General features: G+C 41.1%; 1 protein-coding gene and 1 pseudogene across 1 annotated transcript in view; both read right to left on the bottom strand.

Annotated features, from left to right (window-relative positions):
• Positions 1-189, bottom strand: LOC109390539 (small vasohibin-binding protein pseudogene; annotated as a pseudogene).
• A 6055-nt stretch (positions 190-6244) lies between these two features.
• The window catches only part of HEPHL1 (hephaestin like 1), a gene marked incomplete at its 5' end in the record, with an annotated part of 47540 nt that continues 42491 nt past the window's right edge, over positions 6245-11293 (bottom strand). The window contains 3 exons of the mRNA XM_019657124.1: positions 6245-7124; positions 7219-7290; positions 7769-7931. Of these exons, the coding sequence (XP_019512669.1) occupies positions 6922-7124; positions 7219-7290; positions 7769-7931 (438 nt within the window). The remainder of the gene's footprint in view (positions 7125-7218; positions 7291-7768; positions 7932-11293) is intronic.

The raw sequence follows: 11293 nt of genomic DNA, 5'->3' as shown, positions 1-11293 counted from the left end.
TCACTCACCAGGTGGCTGCATCTGTTTACAGAACTCATCAAACTGCTGCTGCTCCAGTTCAGTCATGACTCTGTTGAGGGTATAGATCTCTGCTTTTTGTCTTTGCTGGGCTGATTTCTGCTTGGCCATCTCCACTCTGCTGACCGGCTCTTTAACTTTGAATTTTTCTTTACGTGCAGGTGGATCCATGACTTGGTTTCTGAATACTTAGCTCTGACCGCTACTCTCTTTGGATGCAAAATGGTGGTGCTCAGGATTGGGCACCTTCCCTCTGGGCCTCACCACGTCGAAGACATGGCCCCGTGCGGGGAACCCTCACCTTTCCCTACCTCTGGGCCTCTATTTTTACTTCTTAATGATAATCACAACTGTAATTCAACAAGTGTTTATTTAACTGTTCATTTATTTAATGTTTGTCACCCCCCTTATATGGGAAGCTTCGTGAGGGTGGGTCCATGCCCATGTATACCACTCTTATCTCTTAACACTTAGCACAAATGCTTGGCACAGAGTAGTCTTTTAATAATGATTTATTAAGTGTCTGAAGGAACCTGAAAAAGTTTCACCTTGAAAATTGTTTAAAGGGCCAGCCGAGTGGCGCGATGGTTAAGAACTGGCTTGGGACGCCAGAGGACCCCAGTTCAGATCCCACATATGAGGGCCAGTGACACTGCCCTCTACAGCTAAGATGCTGAACAACAGCTCAACCTGGAGCTGGGCTGCCGTGAGTCATCAGCGACGGCGTAGGCTGCAGCCCCTGTGGCAGTGGGTTGCCATGGACTTCAGTATGTAGCCAGCAGCCAGTGTGAGCGGCCAGCAGCTGCCGACTGATCTGCCTCGCCCAGGAAGAGCGCAATGATGGTGCCAACTTGGGCCAGTGAAGCAACGCCCTCCACAACTAGACTGAAGAACAGAACGACAGCAACTTGTCTGTTCCCCTTCCCCCAATTCCCCAGCACTGTTCCCATCCCCTCAATCCCCCAATAAAAATCTTTAAAAAAATTGTTTAAAAACAAGTAGCCCAACTTACACTCACTATCTGTACATTCAAGGCATGCGTATATTAGAGGACAGCGATGGGCCAGTTCTGGGCCTGATGGATGGGGACGCAACAATGAGGTGGACACATTCTATTTCCTCAGAGACCTCAGGGCTTTGTAAGAGAAACAAGGCATGTGCACAATGAACTATAATACAAGTTGGAAATGTAAGTGATTTTGTGAAAGGTGGAGTGTGTGTGGTGGGGAGGGGATGGGGGGGTTGCATCAAAGAGTGGGGCCTGGATCAGTCTGTTTGTGGCAGGCAGAGCTGGGACAGGAGCTTTCTAGAAGGGAGTGAAAGCATGGATGCCATGCTCTTTCTCTCCTTGTCAATCAAAATTGACACATCCAGCAGGCTCAAATGTCTCCTCTTCTGGAAGCCTTCCAGGATTCCCCAGTTGCGACAAATCACTCCCTCCCTAGCACTTTCATCTTCTGATCTAGCATTTAGCTCATTTTGCCTTGTGCGATGGTTGATTGTGTCCCTGCTTTCTCATTACATATCAAATTCCTCTGAGGAGCTGGACAGAATCTGAAGTTTTTGGTTTTTTTTAAAGATTTTTTTATTGGGGAATTGGGGGAGGGGAACAGTGCTGGGGAATCAGGGGAAGGGGAACAGACAAGTTGCTGTCCTTTTGTTCTTCAGTCTAGTTGTGGAGGACGTTGCTTCACTGGCCCAAGTTGGCACCATCATTGCGCTCTTCCTGGGCGAGGCAGATCAGTCTCCGGCTTCTGGACGGCCGCTCACTGTGGCTGCTGGCCGCTCACGCTGGCTGCTGGCTACACACGGTAGCCCATGGCAACCCACTGCCACAGGGGCTGCAGCCTACGCCATCGCCGGGACTCAAGGCAGCCCAGCTCCAGGTCGAGCTGTTGTTCAGCATCTTAGCTGTAGAGGGCAGTGTCACTGGCCTTCATATGTGGGATCCGAACCGGGGCCCTCTGGCGTCCCAAGCCAGCTCTTAACCAACGTGCCACTCGGCCGGCCAGAATCTGAAGTTTTGTAAATTGCCCTTGGGGCTGGCAGAGTGTTTTACATTTAGCAGGAAGTCAATCCACATTTGTTGAATTCACAATACAGGCAAGAAAGAGAATGTGTTAGAAATGGGAAGTAAAAACATCTGATACTGATAAAGGGGAGATGAAGGTGAGGGTGTCAAAGATGAAAATGGTGAGGCCAGAGAAGGTAGTCTGAATTTTCTTTCAGCGAGCATTAAGGAGTGTTTGGAGGGGGTAATATAAATAGTATTGTGCTTTAAAAAGCTTAATCTGCCAGTCACATGTAGAGTGGATTGGAATTCAGAGTGGAGGTAGAGAGGCCAGGTAAAAGGCTGTTGAAATTTTGCATGTGGAAGTCATGAGCCCAAACTGGTGCCCTGTCTTTGAGGACAGAGATGAATGGCACAGAAGAGTGATAGTTAAGGGAGCCATTTTTTCCACTGTAAAAATCAAACAATCTTACATGTGCCAAGGTCCTTTGGGAGGAAAAGAGAAAGCAGGTTCAACTCCTGGATTTGCCAATTCAATTACTTGCTGTGGCCATGGATGCGTCACTGGAAATGTCTAAGCCTCAACTTCCTCATTTGCCAAATAGGGATAATATTGCCCCAGTGTCATTTGTGAGAAGGAGGCCAAAGCAGTTGTGGGCCTCACAGTTACTATCCCAGAACTCTGTTTTGTTTGTTTGACACCTTTAACCTTTGGCATTCAAAGATGAGACCTTTTGCAACCAAAACAGTCAAAGTGAAAATAGTTGAGCCCACTACACTGTTCTGCTTATATATTCATTCATTCATTCATTCATTCAAGTAATAATTGTTGAACAACTATTAATATTATGTATCTGTACTATGGTCTGTGCTGAGGCTGCAGTGGTGAGCAAAACAGGTCAGGAGTCCTTGCCTCCATGGATCCTGTGTTCCACTTAAAGGGGAATGAAACTAACAGACTGATAAAATGGTTTTGTCCCGTAGTAAGTGCTACAAAGGAAAACAGTGGAGATAGGCAATAATGAGGAGGGCCTCACTTTAGAGAGGGCAGTCTGGGGAGCTCACAGCTGAACTAGGAAATGTAGGAAAGAATATGAGGGTGCTAGAGAGGAAGAGCATTCCTGGCGTAGAACACAGAATGTGCAAAGGCCCTGAGGCAAGAAAGAGCTAGCAGGGCCCAGGAACTGAGAAAAGCTGGAGCAGAGTCAGAGATGAAGTTGGAGGTGTGGGCATGGACCAAATCAGACTGGGCCTTATAGGCCAGAGTAAGGAGTTTGAATATTATTAAAAGTGAAATGGAAAGACATTAAAGGGCATTCACCAGGGAAGTGATGTGATAGATTTTTGGAAGAACACTGCTGCAACTGTGTGGAGTGATTGGAAGGGGCAAGAGTGACAGTGGAGAAGCTGGTTAGTGGACTGCTGCAGTGAGCCCGCTTGAGCAGGATGTGTGGTCTGCACCCTAAGGAGAAACACATTTTGAATTTATAAGCATAAAAATGGTGTTCAGATCCATGAAGACGGATGAAATAACCTGTGGAGAGAACTGTAACAAATTTAGTGGCACACATTTACTCTCTAAGAGTTCTGAAAGTCTGAAATCACTTTTACTGAAATAAAATCAAGATATATATCATCTGGGCCAAGTTCCCTCCATAGGCTATGGGGGAGAATCTGTTCCCTTGCCTTTTTCAGCTTTTAAAGCAACATTTCTTGGCTTGTGGCCCCTTCCCCCATCTCCAAAGCCCGCAGCATAGCTTCTTGCATCAGTTGTCACATTGCCTTCCTCTGTAGTCAAATCTCCCTCTGCCTCTCTTTTAGGACACTTGTGATTACACTTATGGCCAACCTAGGTAGGTAATCTCGTATCAACTCCCCCTCTCAAGATCTTTAACTTAATCATACCTGTAAAGTCCTTTTTGCCATATAAAATAACACAGTTTGGGGGATTAGGACATGGAATCTTTGGGGACATGATTCAGCCTACCCCAGAGAGAAAAAGAGAATAGGGCCCAGTATCAGGCCCTGAGGCATGCTAACATTGAAGTCAGAAGGAAGAGAAGGACCTAGCAAATGAGACAAGAAGAAATAGCAATTGAAAAATGGAGGATGGCAGGTTGCAGAACCAAGAAACTAGAGGGTTTTAAAAGGAAGGAGATCTCGATTGTTGCTGAGAGATTGAGTAAGATCAAGATGGGAAAGAAGCCAGTGGAAATGGTATGATGGTACTGATTTTGACAACAACAGATTGGGATGCGGGGCAGGGCACACTGGATCAGAAGCCATTGGAATGGATTGAGGAATGCATGGGGTGAGGGTACAGGCAGCAAGCGTGGAGGGTGCCTTCAGTTCAGCTATAAAAAAAAACAGAAGTAACTGGGTTGGAGGGGGTTATTACACTCGTAGAGTTAAGGACAATGATTCTCTGTTTGCTTTCTATTTTTCAGTGGTGGACATTACTGATGACTTCATGCACAAGGGAAAACTGGTTACTGAGAGAACGAAGTATTTGAGAAGGCAAGAAAAGATGAGGTCCCGAGCAGAGTGAGAGACTGCTTGTGCTAGGAGCAGGCACACCTTCCACTGTTAAAGGAGGAAAAGATGTGCGTAATGTGGTCGATTTTTTCAAAGGGGTGAGTGAGCCTGAGATGAAGAACTGTGGTTGGTATGTTTGAGGAAACGATGTTTGGGGAGAGTCATATTATTTGTGGAGATAAATTGTTATTTTGTTTCATTTCCTTTAGAAATGAAAGTATATCTAGGATACTTGCTAAATATCTCAAAGATAATTCTCCTTTACCATCCCCCCTATCCAGGTTTAGTAATAGGTAATTTTTAGTGAAAAAAAAATGCAAATAGCCATCTTATGTGAAACTTTATTAAAAAGAGAAATGGTGTAATCAAACTACTTTGTGGTTTCGCGTTCATTAAAAAAAAAATAAACTAAGAGAAAAGGAAAAAAATCTTACAGATAAATAATTTGTTGTCTAAGTGAGTTATAAATAAGGCATTTCTCATCATTATTATTATGAAAGTATGCAGCGTACACATGTATGAAAACTGTAGAGCACCTACTATAAAATCACATTATCAGTGGTTAGCAGGCTGGAATTCAAAATCCATTGGGTACCCTGTTGGATAGGACATTCAGGCAAACTATACACAGAACTACTAGCATTTGCATCCTGTTTCGTGTAAGACTATAGCTTCTATCAAACTACCCATTTCCCCTCCGCAAGATAAAGATGAGAAAATATGAAAGGTCCCTCCACCAGAATATTTATTAGGTCCTCCTCGTTCATCTGGACATTCAAATGACCCACGGCTAAGGCAGATGTACTAATATCACTCATCTGGCATCAGCACTGGCATTGCAGGACATCTTACCCTGAGCTAAGGTCAGTTTCTCAGGTTAGTAATAAACAATATTGCTTTTATCAATCTAACACCTAACATGTAGGCATGCCTGAAGAGAATATGGATTGCCTCGTAATGGGTTTAGTGGTTCAATATTTTATTTTTGCATTTGAGCCTTGAAAACTGTAATACTTATTTTCAAAGCTGATTTAATGGTTTAAAAATTTGCCACCAGACTCTCTTTTTCTAGCCTTTAGTTTTCTTTCTCTCTTTCTTCCTTCCTTCCTTCCTTCCTTCCTTCCTTCCTTTCTTTCTTTTTTTTTAAGGGTTATATCTTTTAAAAGGCATGGAATGGAGGACTTTGTGATTACTTTCTCCTCCCAACCAGTCAGCTGCATTGACGAATTCTTCCTGATGCTTCTTACTTGAAGAGACCATTTTTATCTCCTGGAAGACGAAGATTTGGAAAGATCTCCAAGGTGAATGAAAAATCATCCTGAAGGCTCAAGTCCAGACTCCCCTCTTGCAAAGTTGCCCTCTGTCTCAGAAGCTTCTACCAAACTCTCAGGAGTCTGACTCACAGTGGGAGAACCCTGCCTACTATTTCACAGATCCTAGCCCTCCCCATTCTGAAATACAAATCGAAATTCTCTAGTTGATTTTTGAAGATGCAAACCTTGCCACAGAAATACATATTGTTTTTTTTGTTTTTTTTTTTTAGCTGAGCCATCCTGCTACCTGTTGGCAGCTCAGCGGCTGCTCAGCTCGGGCTGACTCGAACCACTGTTGCTCAGAGCTCAAACTCTTGAGCGAGCTCTTAACCAACTGAGCCACTCAGCCGGCCCCAGAAATACATATTGTTGTAAAAGCATATAACATGAAGTGAGCCGTAAACATTCAAGTGTCTCTACAAGTTTGCATGAAAACAGCAGCAATATTTTTTAAATGCTTATAACTTTGCCTTTTGTAACAAACAGTGTGTAGGCTATTTATAAAGTGGAAAAGGCCAGGAGAGCTGGCTTAAGCTTCAAAAAAAATTCATTTGGTCAGATTCTATCAGCAGATACTGACGGAGACATTTCCATGAACTTCTCAAAGTTATTTTTCCTGGAACAACTAAGGGAAGCATCTTGCGTAACAGGGTTGAAAAATCAGTGCCATTCAAGTTAGATGTCTGAGGCAATATAACTCTTTCCCGAAGTTATCCATCTAGAAACTTGGATGGTTAGCCAAGGAAGTGCTGTCTAATCTAAGAATTATGAGAGATGGAAAATAAAGATATCTTTCAGAGGGTCTCCCCATTTCAGCAAATTCATTCTGAGAGCAGACTGAGACTGTTCTGTCAGTCATGCCCATCCTCCTCTTTCTGTATTTTATACCTGAGGATTTTTCACAGCCCATGTAAAAATAAATAAATAAAAGCAAATGGCTTTGATTGTGTTACAGAGGATCAGAGCCTGATCCAGGATACAGTGTCAACCTTCCTTGGTGAGCGATGCCTTGTCCAGTTTCCCTGCTGAAGAAGACCAGCCCGTTCACAGAGCATCCGTGGGGAGCGCACAGGACTGGACTTCCCGGTATGCCACCTGCTTCCTTGCAGAGTGCAGCCTGAGGGAGAGAATCACCGTGGTAATCAGGAGGAGAAATCCGATGACGATAAGGATGACCAAGGCTGCTTTGGCTCCTCCAGGACCCAGATTCTTGCCAAAGAAATAGAGCTGCTCGTTGCCAGGCTCTTCTGTGAAAAAGGAAAGTGAGGTGTCAGTCCTCGCCTTTCCCTGGGGAGTGAACACAGACCACTCACACGCAGGGTTCAGGGAGGAGGTCCTTACCGCTGGAGGGTACTATCTCTGGGTGGGCTGCTTCTTCTTCAGGAGACTTGGTGGAGTAAGGAACCCTGTTGTCTGGACAAAAAAGATAAGTCAGTTGTTTTATAAATAATAGAAGTAGATTTATTATTATTTTTTTATGATATGAGTTATTTCAAGAGTTATGTCGTTTCACCAACAAGGACTTTATCCTATCGGTAAGTCTTTCTTGGATTCTCACTGTGTCACTCTTCACACCAGTCAGTACACATGCTGTTTCTACACCAATCACCTTTCAAGCGTCTAGTCATCCATTAAGATCAATCTGAAGCATGCCGGCCTCTGTGGAACCTTGGCTCATTTCTCCCAAGTGTTAGCCATTGCTTCCAGCTGCTGTCACTGAACCCTGTACTCTGCACTCATTTTGGCATGTATCACATTCTATTGTGGCTACTATGTACATGACTGTCTCCCTTGCTTGACTCTGAGCTCCTCCGGGGGTCATATGCCTCCTGTTTGCAGGGTCTGCAGGAAGCATGCTGCCACCTGGAATCACTGACAGACAACAGTGTACCTATGTTCCGAAGGACGGTGTAGGTTGTCTCCATGCCAGCGTGGATATGATCAGATACATGACAGTGTAACAGCCATGTCCCTGGGTGATCCGCAAACAGTTCGATGGTTTGGAATGTCCCAGGAAAGAGATCATACACATCTTCTCGGTAAGATTTATCTATCTGCAGAAAGAAGTAAATAATACAGATAAGAGCAGAAATCAATAAAATCAAAAATAGAAATATGGTAGAGGTAAATCAAAGAAACCAAAAGCAGGTTCTCTGAACATATCAATACAATTGGTAAATTTGTGGTAGCCAGCCTCCACAATGGCCTCCAATGGTCTCTGCCTCCTGGTAGTCATAACTGTTATAGTCCCCTCCTAAATTGCAAGAGAGTTGGTCTCCGAGACCAATAGAACATGGCAGAGATGATGCCATTCTACTTCCAAGAATACGTTATAAAAGACAGTGGCTTCTGTCTTATACCCTCTCGTTTGCTCTCTCCTTTTAAGTCATGTACTCTAGGGAAAGCCAGCTCTGGTGCCATATCCACATAGTGAGGAACTGAAGGCTCCAGTCAACAGCCCTGTCCGTGACTCTGGAAGTAGATCCTCCAGCCGCAGTCAAGCCTGATGACTGCAGCTCCAGCTGACATCTTATTGCAGTCTCATGAAAGACGCTGAATCAAAACCAACTAGCTAAACTACTCCCAGATTTCTGACCCAGAGAAATTGTGAAATAATAAGTGTTTATTGTTTTAGACTACTAAGTTTTGGAGTGATTTGTTATGCAGAAGTAGAAAACTAATACAAACTTCTAGACAAACTGACCAAGAGAAAAAAAGAAGAAGAAGAAAAGACACAAATTACCAATATCAGGAATGAAAGGACATCACTAATACTTTATAGACATTAAAAATGGTAATAAAGGAATATTATGAACAACTGTTTGTTCATGAATTCTATGATTTACATGGTCTGGACAAATTATTTAAGGTGAAAACTGACAAATAGCACTATTCAGATGATCTATTAAAGAAACTGAAGTTATATTAAGACCTGCCATCAAATAAACTCCAGGTCCAGAGATCTTCATTGGAAAAATTTACCAAACATTTAGAGGAGAGATAATGCCAATTCTAAACAAACTTCCAGAAAATAGAAGAGGAGGGCACACTTCCTACTCACTTAATGAGGCTGTCATTACCCTGATGCCAAAACCAGACAAATACCTTACATGAAAAGAAAGATGCTACAAATATTTTTCATGAACATAGATGCAAAAATCCTTAACAAAACACTAGTAAGTCGAATCCAGAAATATATAAAAAGGATACTGCATTATGACAAAGTAAAGTTTACCCTAAGAATGAACATTGGTTCACCTTTTGAAAATCAATCAATATAACTTACCAATATACTAAAGAAAACCATCAATAGACTAAAAAGAAAATGATCATCTCAATAGATGCAGGAAAAGTATTTGATAGAATTTAACATCTGTTCATGATAAAAGCTCTCAGCAAGCTAAGAATAGAAGGAAAGTTCCTCAACTTGGTAATAAGATCTACAAAAAACCTACAGCTAACTTTGTATTCAATGATAAATAGCTGAATGCTTTCCTCCAAAGATTAATAATAAGGCAAGCATTCATATTCAACATTATAGTAGAGGCTGTAGCCAGTGCAATAAGGCAAGAAACGACATATAACAAAAGGGGCGTACAGATTGAAAATAAATAAATAGAACTACCTCTATTCACAGATAACATGATTGTCTATGTAGGAATCCATCCTCCCAAAATCTATGAAAAAGCTACTAGAACTAGCTTAGCAAAGTTGCAGAATACAAGGTCAATTATACAAAAATAATTGTATTTCTATATATTGACAATGAACAATTAGAAATTGAAATAAAAACGATACCTTGTATACTATCACCAAAATCCATGATATACTTAGGTGATAATCTAACAAAGTATATATAAGATCTGTATGCAGAAAACTACAAAATACTGATGGAAAAAAAATCAATGAAGATCTAAAGAAATAGATGTGCCATGTTCATGGATTGGGAGGCTCCTTATTAAGATATCAGTTCTTCCCAAACCAATGTACAGATTCAATGCAATTCCAGTCAAAACCCCAGGAGGATTTTTAAAATAAAAGTCAACAAACTGTTTCTAAAATTTATATGGGAAGGCAAAAATCTAGGTAGAACAATCACCACCTGATTTTAAGACTTGCTATCACACTGAAGTAATCAAGACAGTATGGCATTCAAGAAAGGACAGACATATAGATCAATATAAAACAATAGAGAACCCAGAATATATGTTGAGACCAACATATATATGATCAATATGATTTTGACACAGTGGTAGAAGGATTGTCTTTTCAATGAATGGTGATGGAACAATTGGACAGCTATATGCAGAAAATAAACCTTAAACTATATATGAAAATTAAAAACCTAAAACTATAAAACTTCTGGAAGAAAATCTTTGTGACCTTGAGTTGGGCAAAGATTTCTTAGCTATGACACCAAAAAAAGCAGGATCCATAAAGAAAAAAGTGATAAATTGGACTTCATCAAAATTAAGGATTTCTGCTCTTTGATAGATAATGTTAAGGAATGAAAAGATATCACAGACTTGGAGCAAATATTTACAGGTCTCATATCTGGTAAAGGATTTGTATCCAGAATGTAAAAAGCCCTCAAACTCAACAATAAGGAAACAATCCAATTAAAAAATGGGCATAAAATTTGGACACTTCACCAAAGAAGATTTACAGATGACAGAGGGAAATTTACAGATGACAGAGGGAAACAAACACATAAAAAGATGCTCAATATCATTAGCCATAAGGAAAATGCAAATAAAAAAACAATGAGATGTCACTATATACTTAATAAGATAGCAAAGAAAAAAATTTAAAAAAAAGCAAAAGATACCAAGTGCTGATGTAGAACAAGTGGCATTCTCATACATTCCTTGTAGGAATGCAAAATGGTACTGCCTCTATGGAAAATAGTTTGCGAGTGCCTTATAAAGTTAGACATACACTTACTACATGGCCTAGCAATCCAACTCCTAGGTTTTTTCTCTAGGAAAATGAAAATTTATGTTCACCCAAAAACAAGTACACAATACTTATAATGATTTTATTTATAATAACCAAAAATTGGAAATGACCTTCAATAGGGGAATGGATAAACAAACTGCAATATATCCTTACAAGGAAATGCTACTCAGCAATCAAATGGAACAAAACTGATAAACACAATGAGATGGATGCAGTTCAAATACTAAATTAAACAAGTTAGATTAAAAATGCTACAGACTGTGTGATTCCCTTTATATGACATTTTAGAAAAGGCAAAGCTATAGAGCTAGAAAACAGATCACTGGGGTTAAGTATGAGGAAGTAGCTAACTCTAGAGGGTAAAACAGGGACATTTTAGGAGGTGATGGAGATGTTCTATATTTTTTATTAGTGTTGCTTACACCACTGTATGTATTTATTAAAATAGAACTGTACA

The sequence above is a fragment of the Hipposideros armiger genome, unplaced genomic scaffold (genome assembly GCF_001890085.2).
Source record: "Hipposideros armiger isolate ML-2016 unplaced genomic scaffold, ASM189008v1 scaffold_274, whole genome shotgun sequence".
NCBI classification, from domain to species: Eukaryota; Metazoa; Chordata; class Mammalia; order Chiroptera; family Hipposideridae; genus Hipposideros; species Hipposideros armiger.
Note: the sequence above shows the minus strand (reverse complement) of the source record. Positions and strands in the feature narration are given on the sequence as shown.